The following is a 12,840-nucleotide window of genomic DNA, read 5'->3' on the forward strand; positions in this document are numbered from 1 at the left end:
ATTGAGCAACCTCCCTACTAAAATCCTCCAATACTTTTCTATCAGCTCACTCTCACATTTAAAAACACTCCTACCCTTTGTTTTGGTAGAGCTGAGTTCAATTTCCATCCCCTATTGCAACAGTCTTGAATGAAGTCTTTTTAACATGTGTCCAGTGACACTTCTCTGAGGGTTGGCCTCTGGAGCTCTCCGGGAAGCAGTTGGAAAAGTTTTGATTCATTTGCTAGACAACTCAATCTCTTTTTTCCCCCATAAATTGAGCTTCTCTAAAGCATTTAATTTTTGTAGTTAAATATTTCTACAAAACTGGTTATGAAAAATAGCAGTCTTCTCTTCCCACTTGCTTACCATTTCCAGTTCTTTAAGGGCTGATCCTTTTAAATATATACCCTCATATTTCTAAATAGCATGTTTATATTGCTACTTCTTGATTAGTTTTATACACTATTTACATCACCCTTGGGAAGCTGAGGATGAGTTCTCCATTACACACTCCCCACTTACTTCCCATCTCCCTAGAGAGTTATACTGTAAATTGGATTAGATCAGTTTTCAGTTTTTACATAAATTTAACTATGTAATTGCTTTGGGCAGCAAAGCTGTTAGTATATAATGAATAACTTGTTTTTTTCCCAAACAATAGTTTACTTTCTTTGGAATTAAATATTGCGTTGTTTGTTTTAAACTTAGTTCTTTATGTACTTAGCTCTATATGCTTACACAAACTCACCTATCCCTCAACCAGATGTGTAAATCTCATCTCAACCAATTCACTCCCCCATCTATTAGCCACTGAAGCCATTTCATCTACTTGAAAAAGTCTCTTTTCAAGCAAACTTTTAAGCAGGTCTGATCTGGACTCATTTCTTTCCAGATCTCTTTCCTAGCTCACACACTAGAATCTTTACCATCCTCCTGAGGATTCTCTGCTTTGGGAAAGTCATGTTTTTCCCTTTCTTGGTTTAACTTCTTGTTTTAGTGAAGTATATCCTCCAGTATTTGTCAGAGAAAGGGCGAATTGGAGGTAAATTTTTTATGCCTTGTACACCTGAAAATATCTTTACTCTCACGTTTAATATTTGGGAATTAAGTATAGAGTTGTAGATTACAGTCGTCTTCCTCAGAATTTTTAGAGCATGTTTTCATTGCCTTCTAGCTTTTAGTGTGTCTGCTGAAAGGCCTGTTGGCATTCTGATTCCTGTTTCCTCATATAAAATCCATTCTCTCTCTTTTCCTCTCTCTCTGGAAGGTTGTAGGATCTTCTCTTTGTCCCCATGTTCTGAAATATCACAGTTTTATGTTTTGATGCACCTCTGTTTTCACCCCCTGTTACAGGCACTCAGTGGATCCTTTCAATCTGGTTAACTATGTTCTTCAGTTTTGGGTTTTTTTTTTTTTACCTGAAAAAAATTGTTTTTGGCTGTTCCTTTTCCTCTTCCTTTCTGAAATCCTGTTTTTCAGACAGTCATCCAGTAATTTTCATTTCATTCCCTTCCTATTTTCTGTCTGTATTTTCTTCTATATTGTCTGGGAGGGTTTCTCCAATTTTGTCTTTCAATCCTGTGTTATTTATTTGTGATCTTGTTGACTATTTTCTTGGGTGGACTCTCATGCCAACATTTTTAAATCTTTCTTTTTTTCTAAATGAACTATAGTTGATTTACAATGTTGTGTTAATTTCAGGTGTACAGTAAAGTGATTCAGCTATATATACATATATATCTATTTTTTTCAGATTCTTTTCCCTTTTAGGTTATTACAAATATTGGTACAGTTCCCTGTGCTATACAGTAGGTCCTTGTTGGTTATCTATTTTATATAGTAGTGTGTATCACATGGGAAATTTATTTCCTGCTTCCAGAGAGACACGGAGGAGGGTCAAACTGTCCCTCTTACATCAGCTGTTTCTTAATTTTAATTAAAAAATAATCAGGACTTCCTAGGTGGTGCAGTGGTTAAGAATCCACCTGCCAATGCAAGGGACGTGGGTTCGATCCCTGCCTTAGGAAGATACCACATGCTGCAAAGCAACAAAGCCCGTGCGCCACAACTATTGAGTCCATGAGCCCACAACTACTGAAGCCCACGCACCTAGAACCCATGATCCACAATGAGAAGCCACCGCAATGAGGAGCCCACACACAACAATGAAGAGCAGCCCCCGCTTGCCACAACTAGAGAAAGCCCGTGGGCAGCAATGAAGACCCAACACAGCCAATAAAATAAATAAATAAATAATAAATAAATAAATTAATTTAAAAAATAAACAATGCACCATTGAGGCCTATTTTGGGGGCAGCCGGCCCTGTGCCCCAATATCATGTGATTCAAAATTTCTGTTCTCCCAAGCTCTTTAGGCTTCAGGACACTCAACACAGGGGAAGAAACTATTAGACCCCTAAGGAGGTAAGTGGTAGTAAAACCGTGTAACTCAAATTGGAACTTGAACTCATGGGCCAGGACTCACACCCAGCCTAAACCCAGATTCGGACTTGAACTCACAGTCTTTTAATTGAGATCACACACCTGGTCTCAGGACTTAATGAAGCTCAGGTTCTTGATGTCCTGTCGCCTGAAGAATTCGGCAAGAGACAAAGTGATAGGTAAGAGTGGATTTATTTAGAGAGAAACACACTCCACAGACAGAGTGTGGGCCATCTCAGAAAGTGAGAAAGGCCTAAATATTTTCTTTTAAGCTGCTCACATTCCCAATTAAAACCTCTTCTTGTGTCCTGCCAGTAGTCTGGCAGCTGAAGGGGAGAAGAATGCTTGGAATTTCTACAGTAATTGTGTAAACTTCTGTTTTTCTCCCTGTTTGTAACTGCTCTCAAATTTGTCTGTTGTCTATTAGTCCTGAGATATGACGTTTTAGCTTTTCTGGAGGAAACTTTTCAAGGCTTCTAGTGGGCCAAGGACAGCTGCAAATGGTGACAAAGGAATCTGTTTCTTTAACAAACTTTCAGCCATTTATACCCTCTTTTCCAGAGGAAGTTGATGACTTTGATTCTGAGCCTTTTGGGAGTTCTGTGGTTAAAACTGGACTCATTTCTAGGATGTGTTAAGTCAGGTATACTTCTCTACCTGCTGTTCAGCTTCTAAAATTTTGCTGCCATTTTCTTTACGCCTAGGGATTTCCATTTTGCAAACCTGTCATTAATTTAATGCAGATTCAGGAAGAAGCAGACCTCAGTTCACGTGTTCAGTCCAACATCTGTAACCAGACACATCATGAATCTAATCCAAAGTGTAAATGATAGCAGTTACATATTCAGAACAGAACTAGTAGCCACGTTACAGGTGGCCGCAGTGAGATCATATCTGGAGCAACATCTTCCATTCTGATTCCCACAGTCTGTAGTTGACAAACTATACAGGGACCAAAGAGAGATGACAGTGGTTCAACATGCAGAACTAAACTACATGAGAAGCAGCTGAAGAAATTATTGATACTTATCTGGAGAAAAGAAGGCATCAAAGATGTTTTGACCAAAACTTGAATGCAGCTAAGTGGAGCATCTGTGGGCCAATTATATTGATTCAAAGTTTTGGAAGGATGAGAATACTACAGCTCTCTTAGATATTTAATCGGCTGTTACATTCACAAGGGATTAGACATTAAGCTTGGTTTCAGGGGACATAAAAAGGAGAACTGAACCAAGTGAAAGCAAAATCCATTTTGGCTCAGCATAAGGAGAACCTACCATAGGCGTCTGAGACACAAATGTGATCAAGGACCAAGCAAGTAGCATCAACGTGTGAATGGGCTGGATAAAGATGCTAACAAACTGAAAAATGCATGCCACGTATAATATGGCAACAGTATTGAAAGATTCCAATTTTTCAAAAGAAATTATATATTTTGATACTTATTTGTAATATTCCAATTCTTCGACATTAATTTATTAAAAAAATCTGTTTCTTTTACCAAACACATGGGCAGGATGAATTTATCCTATGGGACTGATGTATGACCTCTCTAACGGTTAGGTCTAACGGTTAGAGAAGGTTGGCTATTTTCACTGGAATTGTCCAAGCGAGTCTGGCTGGTCATGTGTGGTGCATGTCACCGAGAATACAGTTGAATTAAAGAATGCCTAACTGACTTTTCATATCAGAGAGTCTTTGCCTGAAATTTGATTTTTTAAAAGACGTCACCGCCAATTGTACAATACTCAGTCTTCAGTTTTCCTTCTCACTCCTTTCACCCTTTATGGTCATTTTATATCACTGTGTAAACCACATATAAATTGTGCTCTTCATATGTGGCAATTTATACATCTCTTTTAAAAGAATCACCTAGGAAGGAGGCACAATGGGAGGCTAAACTGATATGTGTTATTTGTTATTTTCAATAATCTATACTCACCATATCCCAAAGTAATGTTATTTGAATTATTCAAATAGGAAAAAATAACATATGTAGGGTGGATTCATACTAATCATAATTTAAAAGCTGGAATATATGTTTGAGGCCATAATCCCTTCCTTTATTTTACATTTGAGGGGCTTGAGAGCTAGAAAAGTTAAATGACCTGCTAAATCATATTCTGTGCATAGTATATTGTGTTGGAAGAATTAGAAAAGTTAGAGAAAGCATGACCTTGTTCCAAGGAAGTTTACAACATCAAAGAAAGAGACAGGATATGCAAACATCTATTAGCAGCAATTTAAGGTATAGAGAATCCAAAATGAGGTCCTTATGCCTCGTTACAATTACTCCTGATAGCTTACAATTACTCCTGATAGCTTAGGAATTCACTTCAAACAAAAAAGAAAAAAAAAGTGATCCTATGAACTCAGGAAAAGCACCAGGCTGTGTGGCTTTATCCTGCTTGCAAAACCCTCCATCTCCTTCCTGCCACTGTTCTATGCTGGAAACTTTCATCATCAAGTGACTAAAAGAAAATTGAGAATGAGAGAAGTATAAAAGAGCAACAGTGAAAAGTAAATGTTAACTACCAAATAATTGGCTTGCAACCAAATAAACATTAAAATGGGTGTTCCCTTAAATTTAATAAGGAGGTACTGAGCATTTAAAAAGAATTTTAATATATTTTTCTCCACTTTCCATAATGTAGTATTGACTCCATACAACCCTGATTTCTTTTCATAAAGAAAATATAGAAAATGATCATTTTATCTCCATAAATATGAATACCGTTCAGGAAACAATTACTAAGAGAATGAAATTACACATTAAATAATTCTATTTTCTTCCTGACATGTGCAAGTAAGAAAGACATAAATATCAAAGGCCTAAGCCTATCATTTAAAAAATAACTGTCTCGTGACTGGGAAAGTTTAAATACTTACAAAAATAAGGTGACAGGCTTTCATGAAAAGAAAATGCAAGCTTTGAATTTTAGTGTCACGCTTATAGATGATCTTCTAAGAAGATATGTGGAAGGTATTATTCATTGCAGGAAACTGGAAGTTATAATATGATGGAATAAGGATCACATTTTTCTCTTTGAGGTGATTTATATTTAAATGAGTTCTCCATAATCCTTTAAACTGAAGTGCAAATTGGTTATCAAAGTCCTTTGCCGTAAGGGTTGTTTTACATAATAACGAATTTCACAGAAGTTCCTCAAAGGGAAATATTGATTTAGGCAACATCACAGGATATTTCATTTCTAGCAGCACTTTAGATTAGTGCCATAGACAGCATATAAAAAATTTTCTAAAATCTAAATTTCTCTGTTAAGAAGCGTAGGTAGCATATCTTTTTCCAATAGAAAATATAACAGAAATTGTTATTAAAAATGATCCCATTTTATCTATTAGTTATCACTTTTCATCCACATTAACAAAAGTCAGTGAAAATCTACCATACAATATGGCTTACTATTTTAAAAAACAGGCTGCATGAAAGTAGTAGGAAATGTTCATTTGCCTATATATGTTTATGTTACTAACAAGACCAAATAGCTTAATTACTGAGCCTTTACTCTGTTAGTTACTGTACTGTATAACTTACACGTGCTACTTTATTCATTTCTCACAATGCCAGGTAGCCATTACCATCCTCATTTTATAAGTGAGAAAACTGAGGCTAAGTAGTGTGTGAAGATTTGAACCACAGCGTGTTTCTCTCACCACCTCACCACTGGCTTCTTTCTATTCTTGAACCTTGCACGCATCATCCCCAGAAGGTAAGCTCTAGTCACTTCCCCAGTGATACAGTCAACAAATAGGCAGGCTCCTCTCTGTTGTAACTCACGGACCCTACATTCCAAGTGGTTCTCATCAGTTAGTTGTTACCCAGGTAGCCTCACTTCCGGGAAATCCTGGGACCAGCCCCTGGGTGGAACCTGAGACTGAGACCATAACATTGGAAAGGGCAGTGCTTTCCCTCACAAGACCTGGGTTTGAGACTAGATTTCTCACGAACTATTTATGTGGCTATGGAAAAGTCAGTGTACCTTCTTGAACCTTCATTTTCTCATCTGCAAAATGAGGAGGCTGGATTTGACTAATGGTTTTCAAAACTGTATTGTTTACTTTTGAAAACGTGAAGCCCTCCTAGCAAATGAAGTCTTATGTTGAGTCCCAACATTTAAAACAGATGCAGGTAGTGCTACCCTGTTTGCAGCAAGGGCTGGGTTTATAGGAGGCATCAGTTCATCCACCTCCTGGATCTCCTTCTAGCCCTCATCCATCTCCAAGGAGCCTCTGACTCATCAAAGATGTTGCAGAACACGATCTGCAAATGAAGCACTAGCTCATCTCTAAGTTTATGCCAGTTCTCACAGTGTATGATTTTAAAACTCTCTGCTGCTGTGTAAAAGAGTATTAGAATTGTATTAGCATGGAACTAGGGTCAGGGCAGATAATTCAAAGGAGAGAGGACATTAAGTTAAAGGATTAAGTCAAATGACATGGTCTTGGGTGGCCAGGCATACTGTTGATACTGAGATCCTGAAACTGGGTTCTGAAGTTTTGCAGAGTTGCAGCAATGCAAGAGTGGAACTTTATAGTAATCATGGTTTTTGAAATCTGTTAAATTTTGCTGCAGTTAATTTAATGAAGTAGGAATATAATTTTAGCCTGATAGAATATTTCATTAATTGATTTTTCTTATAGGTGACTTGATATTGAGATGTAAACTTTTAATTATGATCCAACTGTTAATTATTATTAGCATCAAAATACTTTTTTTCCTTCCTTTTTAAAAATATGAATTTTTAAATTCATTTAAATTTTTGAGCAAGTTGGCTCACCTTCTCTAAAAAGTTAAAAAATCAGATTCCATCATTGCAATTCTAGGCTTAAAGATTGTATTCGTGTATCTCTACTAAACTCTATTAAACTCAGCCAGTATACCCCTGGGCCTGCACTGTCTCCGTGATTCACAGCGTTTCAATGGTTTAATTCCGACACATCTGTGGCCACAGATCTTTTTCACTTACCTGCCTCCGCCTTCTGCTGCTTCTCAATCTTCTCCAGGCGTCCTAGCAAGGAGTCAACTTTAGTTTTGATCTGGGTTAATTCTTTCTTGATTGTCTGTAACTCATCTGATTTCACTGGAAAGGGAAAAGGGAAAGAATGCAACAGAAGGTCAAAGGCACCACGACCCACTTAGAACACAACTCACGGACACCCCATGTTTTCTCAAGACTGTGTCACATCACATAGGATACTTTTCAATCTTATCTGTTTCTCATTGTTTCCAGTAATTCTGAAATACTGGATGACTTTGCCAATTACAAGCAGTGATTCTCAGTGATGTGAACATTTGATACTAAATCTTTTCACTGAAGGTTACGCAGTGGGATAGAGGAATCTAGAAATGTTTTATACAATAACTAAATGATACTGAATTCAGTTTTGGCAAATGGTAGAATAAATCTGTACTGTAAAATGGATTCAGATTAAGGAATGATTAAATTATGACAGGTATGTTAATACTGCTTAGAGGACTACTTGTAATATATATTTCAGCAGCCGGTGATATTTTTAATCCAGTTCCTTGGTGATTGATTGAAACCAGGACATAACATTTGTCCTCTAAAGAAATGTCTTAAATGTTAGAGAACTCTTTCCAACTTGCTGAACTTTTGCTACTTTCTTTATTAAAAATTGCAGCAATGGTTTGTGCATGCCTCTTTTTAAGCCCTGGGGCTGGAAGGAAAGGAAATTCACCTATTCCAGGTTTTGGGTATTTAGCGGGACTAAAAATGGGACTAACACAAGACTGACTACTTTTAATTTTGCCAAGTAAGGATGTTAAAAATAACAACAAACACCTCACTATCAATGATAATAACAATTATTTTATAAAGAAAAGGTCTTAAGAAAAGGTCAGTTTCCTATTTTAAGGAAAATCCTTTCAATGAAGAATGTTTTTGTTTGTGAAAAATTCACTGCACTGTTCTTATCTTCTCATTTTTCTGAGAACCACTGGAATCTTTGTCATGAACTCTCAATGAGATCAAAGATTTCTAAAGCTATAACTCTAGAAGAGCTATACCTGTCTATGAGCTTTCATTAGGTGAGTTTTTAGGTGTCCATGCCTCAATAGACAGCTGTGCTTCAATAACTTGGGTAAAGATCTTGATTTCAGTCTATTATTCTTCTCTGTCATTTTTCCTTTCAAGTTTATAATAATCTTAGCTTGGATATTTCTGAAAAACTTGAGAGTTTAGTTTGCTTCTTTAGTCTCCAGGAATTTTTTGTAAGTAGTAAAAAATTAAATGCAATATACATTTGCTTGAAATAGCTATTTGTCAAATAAAACATGTGATATAACCTATATGATAAATTACACATTAATATACATTAATTGCTAGAAAGAACAGATTTCTTTCCAATTTAAACATGAAAAAACATTTTCTATTATAAAATCATAATTTTTTCATAACAAGCAGATTTTTATTATATTATACAAAGTAGTTTGCAAATAAAAACTGCAAGAAGTGACCCTGTAGAGTTCCCATTATGAAGAACCAAACTGGAAGGAGAACACAGTTTAAAATAGAGAATTACTCCTATGTCACTTATTTCCAAGACATCAAAGTGTCATTGTTGAATCTCAGCTAAATTTGAAAAGCATCTTCTGTCACAATTGCAAATTGATTCCGCTTTGAAGAATGATTTTCATTTTCCTTGATGGAAGCATGTCATGTAGTTTTACTTAAATCTATCAAATTTAATAGAAAATATTTTATCTTAAAACATTAGATTTCAGTGGAGGAGAAATGGGACCATGGCTGGAAACTAATAGAATATATTTTTTATTAAGTGGAGTCACTCCTCAGCCCAGAAATGAGGTTGACTAATTATCCCCTTAAAAAAACATAAACAAATAAATTAGTAGTACCCTATTTAATAGAAACTATATTGAGACTCATGTCTAACACTGTAGGAATGTCTTTTAAGATCAGAGCACTATCATTATAAAATGTGGGGTTACTTAGTTAATGTGATTCAAGCTTAGATACAACTAAGAATGTAATCCAGAGACCCTGCTCTTTCCTGGTCCCTCTCACGGAATGTTGAATCAGTCTCCAGCCCTGTGCAAACTGCCCAGCTCCAATCTTGGAATGGCTAGCAGCAAATGCTCTTCACAGTCCTCCAATCAGGGCTTAGAAATAGTCTCCGTTGCTTCTTGAGCAATTTTGAAAGTGGGTTCCTTACTGCACTTCAGTGCTCTCCTTGGGAGGAGGCTGCCGCTCAGCTGACCTACGCTGGCTATCGTCCTGTTGCTACCTCCTTCAGCTGGAACCATTTCCTATAGATGGAGTATGGTTCTGTGCTGTTGTGTCTAGTTTCCAGATGATATTTCTGGGATGAGCCACCTCTGTGTCTGATATGCTTCTCTCTCTAGTCTTCTCTGCCTTTTTCTACTTTTGGGGGGCTCCTGTTAACAGTTTTTCTACTGCACCGTGGTTAAGCTCCTGTCTGTTTTTACTTACTACATCAAAATAGACGTATATTTTACAACTACAGATTTCCAAACCGAGAATTTTTAACATCTTTGCAACTTGGATTTCTGATATTTTTTGAAAAATTAAAGTCAGTTCAGAATTAAGGAGAGTCTTAGGTGTAAAGCATCTTGCCCATTTTCTTTTCTTTTTACATCTTTTTTTCTATCCATTTCCATCGCACTCTTAATTGAGCTTCTGCTTTTAGTTCACTTGTCTTCTTACATAGTGAACTCAAAGTAATATATATAAAAGTTGTAAGTACTTCCTACTGAAAACTTCCTGAATGTCCCCATCTCTACAGCAAAAAGACCCAAAGCACACATGCACCAATTCTTTAAGCTCGTTTTCAGGGTCTGCTCCAAAGTATATTTCCAGGTGTATATTTCATTTCTTATCAAAGCAAACCCTTCACTTGAACAGAACAGCTTAATCTTAATCCAATAGTGTATGGAACCAGAAACACTCTAGTTTGCATCTATGCCCATTGGAGAGTCACTTGAAATCACTAAGATTCAGGTTCTTTTTCTTTGACTTCCATCCTTTACCCTAAAGGCTTGTTGTAAGAATTTAATGAAATAATGCACATAAGGCACTTAGCACCATGATCAGAATATCACCAGGCAAGATACACGGTAGACGCAGAGCTATTAGTATTACTATTATGATGATGATTATATACATGCCTGTTCCAGCAAAGACTCTTTCTCTCCCCAAATATGTCGATCTGCCTTTTGGAGCTTAGTTTTAGTCTTGCCTCTCCCTATTAATTCTTCTTCGTTTAACTCGCTGGAGGGTTTATCTCTCATCTGTAATCTATTTAACTACATCTCACATTTACTGCTAGATGCATATTGCTTGTTGATTTTTCCTTTATATATCTGCTTTTCATATTAAACTGTAAGCTCCTTGAGAGTGAAGACTTAATTAGGCATGGAAGAATTTCAGGAGTCACGCTTTTCTGTGTTTTAAAGCGCCTTCTCCTCTTATTGGCTCCTGAAGCTTACCCTGAGGTCCTGGGCTTTGAAGTCTGTCCTTCTTAATTAAAAAATGATATTAACAGGTTTAAGAAGAGATCCTATATCACACTGGTACCTAATGAAAACTTTCTGTCTTCTCATTATATATGAGATCCACAAAAAATTATTCAGACTACTGGTTAAATTATTCAGATCTCTGATGATACAACTTTTTAAAAAGAAGGAATATATTGGATGGTTGTCAAAAACAAGACATATTAATGGATTTACCCCACCATAGGTTCTCTACAACCAAATTTTCTGAATGACGAGAGAGCATCCAATTCCTTCTTTCCACTTTCTCTCCCTCCCTCTGTCCCTCCCTCTCCTTCCTTCCTTCATCTTTTTGTGTTCTTAATAGAACTTAGCTCAGTGTACTAAAAACAGTAAGAATTACCAAATACCAGAAAATTTGTAGATATGTATATATAGATACTGTCACTGCATGCTAACTTCAAACAGACCAACACATTTTATCAAGAGCTTTGTGTATGTGCTGGGCACTACTTTTGTGTTGACTGTCTAATAGGGAGAAAGATAAGCAAACAGGAAGTGCAAAAAGAAAATAAGCATGGAAATAAGCCTTTTCTCCATCAGAAGCAAGCACTATGATGAAAGAATACAAAAGTAACCCATGTCTGTGGCAAGAACTCTTTTCCCAATTCCACCTCAATACTCTAAATCCATAACCCTCATCTTTAAAGATATGTTGCAGATGATATAACACCATAATTTATATTTATATACCGTATTAATGCAAGTTAGGAGTATTTCATTTACTGAGAATAATAACAAATACTTTAAATCAACTTGCTGTTATGCAGTTGTCCCCTAATACAGACATCTTGAAGCTTCAGAAAATGAGATCTCATTACAGAAGATTATGAATTCTGCACTTTAAAAATTATGAGTTTGAGAATTTGAGAAAATTGCTTTATTTCCCAGTCAGCTCCAAGTTACTATCTCCTGCCTCAACTTCTTACCTTTTTAATGATCTTAGTCTCTACATAATCATATCTGTTTGGTGTTCTTTGAATATGTCTTGTGTTTTCTTGTGTTTTGTTTCTGTTGCGTTCACTGGCCTGTCCTGCACACTCATCTTCTCCATCTGGTAAATGCCATTTAAGACTTAAATACTCAGCTCAAATGCTGCCTGTATTGTAAAGTTATCCTTAGCCCTCGATCCTCATCTTCAGTGATCTCATCCTTCTCCCAACCATACTTCTTTTGGATGATGCTTTGAATGATCATTTCTTTAAATGTCTCTCTTTGTGATAAGAGCAGGAACTGCTCTCATTTTTAAACTCAAGTGTCTAACCTATTCGCTGAACAATATTTATGGAGACCCATTATTGTCAAGCTCCTTGCCAGGAGCTGGGGATATATTAATTAATGAGAGAGATTAAAGTCCCTGATATCATGGAACTCACATCTAGGGGTGGAAGAAGACAATAAACAAATATTTATATCTATCTATCTATCTATCTATCTATCATCTATCATCATCTATCTACGAGAGAAAGAGGTTTGCAGCAGTTTTCTTTACAAGTATACATTTAACACAATGAAGTAAACACTGATATAGCTAAGTCTAGTTAAAAGTAGTATTTCAATATGTATCACTTGGTAATTATATTATTTTAAACAACAAACTCCATTGTTTCAAACTACAGTGAAATATATACCTCCAGATGGGGAAAAATAAGACAAGAAGTTAGAAAAGGCCTGGCTAGGGAGTGAGATTTGTCATTTTATACAGGGTGGTCAGGGAATGCTTCACTACTAAGGTGACAGTGGGGGAAAAGTTTCAGCAAGGGGAGAAAGCAAGTCATGAGAATGTCTAGGGATGGTGGGATGGAGGAAATATGAGGCAGAGAAACGATAAACGCAAAGGC

At 36.4% G+C, this 12,840-nt stretch overlaps 1 protein-coding gene across 4 annotated transcripts in view; it reads right to left on the reverse strand.

Annotated features, from left to right (window-relative positions):
- RALYL (RALY RNA binding protein like) overlaps nucleotides 1–12,840 on the reverse strand; it is a 726,682-nt gene that overhangs the window by 38,070 nt on the left and 675,772 nt on the right. For all 4 annotated transcript variants that reach the window (XM_057735922.1, XM_057735921.1, XM_057735919.1 and 1 more), the window contains exon 7: nucleotides 7,413–7,526. In XM_057735922.1, coding sequence (XP_057591905.1) covers nucleotides 7,413–7,526 — 114 coding nt within the window. The remainder of the gene's footprint in view (nucleotides 1–7,412; nucleotides 7,527–12,840) is intronic.

The sequence above is a fragment of the Hippopotamus amphibius genome, chromosome 5 (assembly GCF_030028045.1).
Source record: "Hippopotamus amphibius kiboko isolate mHipAmp2 chromosome 5, mHipAmp2.hap2, whole genome shotgun sequence".
Lineage (NCBI taxonomy): Eukaryota > Metazoa > Chordata > Mammalia > Artiodactyla > Hippopotamidae > Hippopotamus > Hippopotamus amphibius.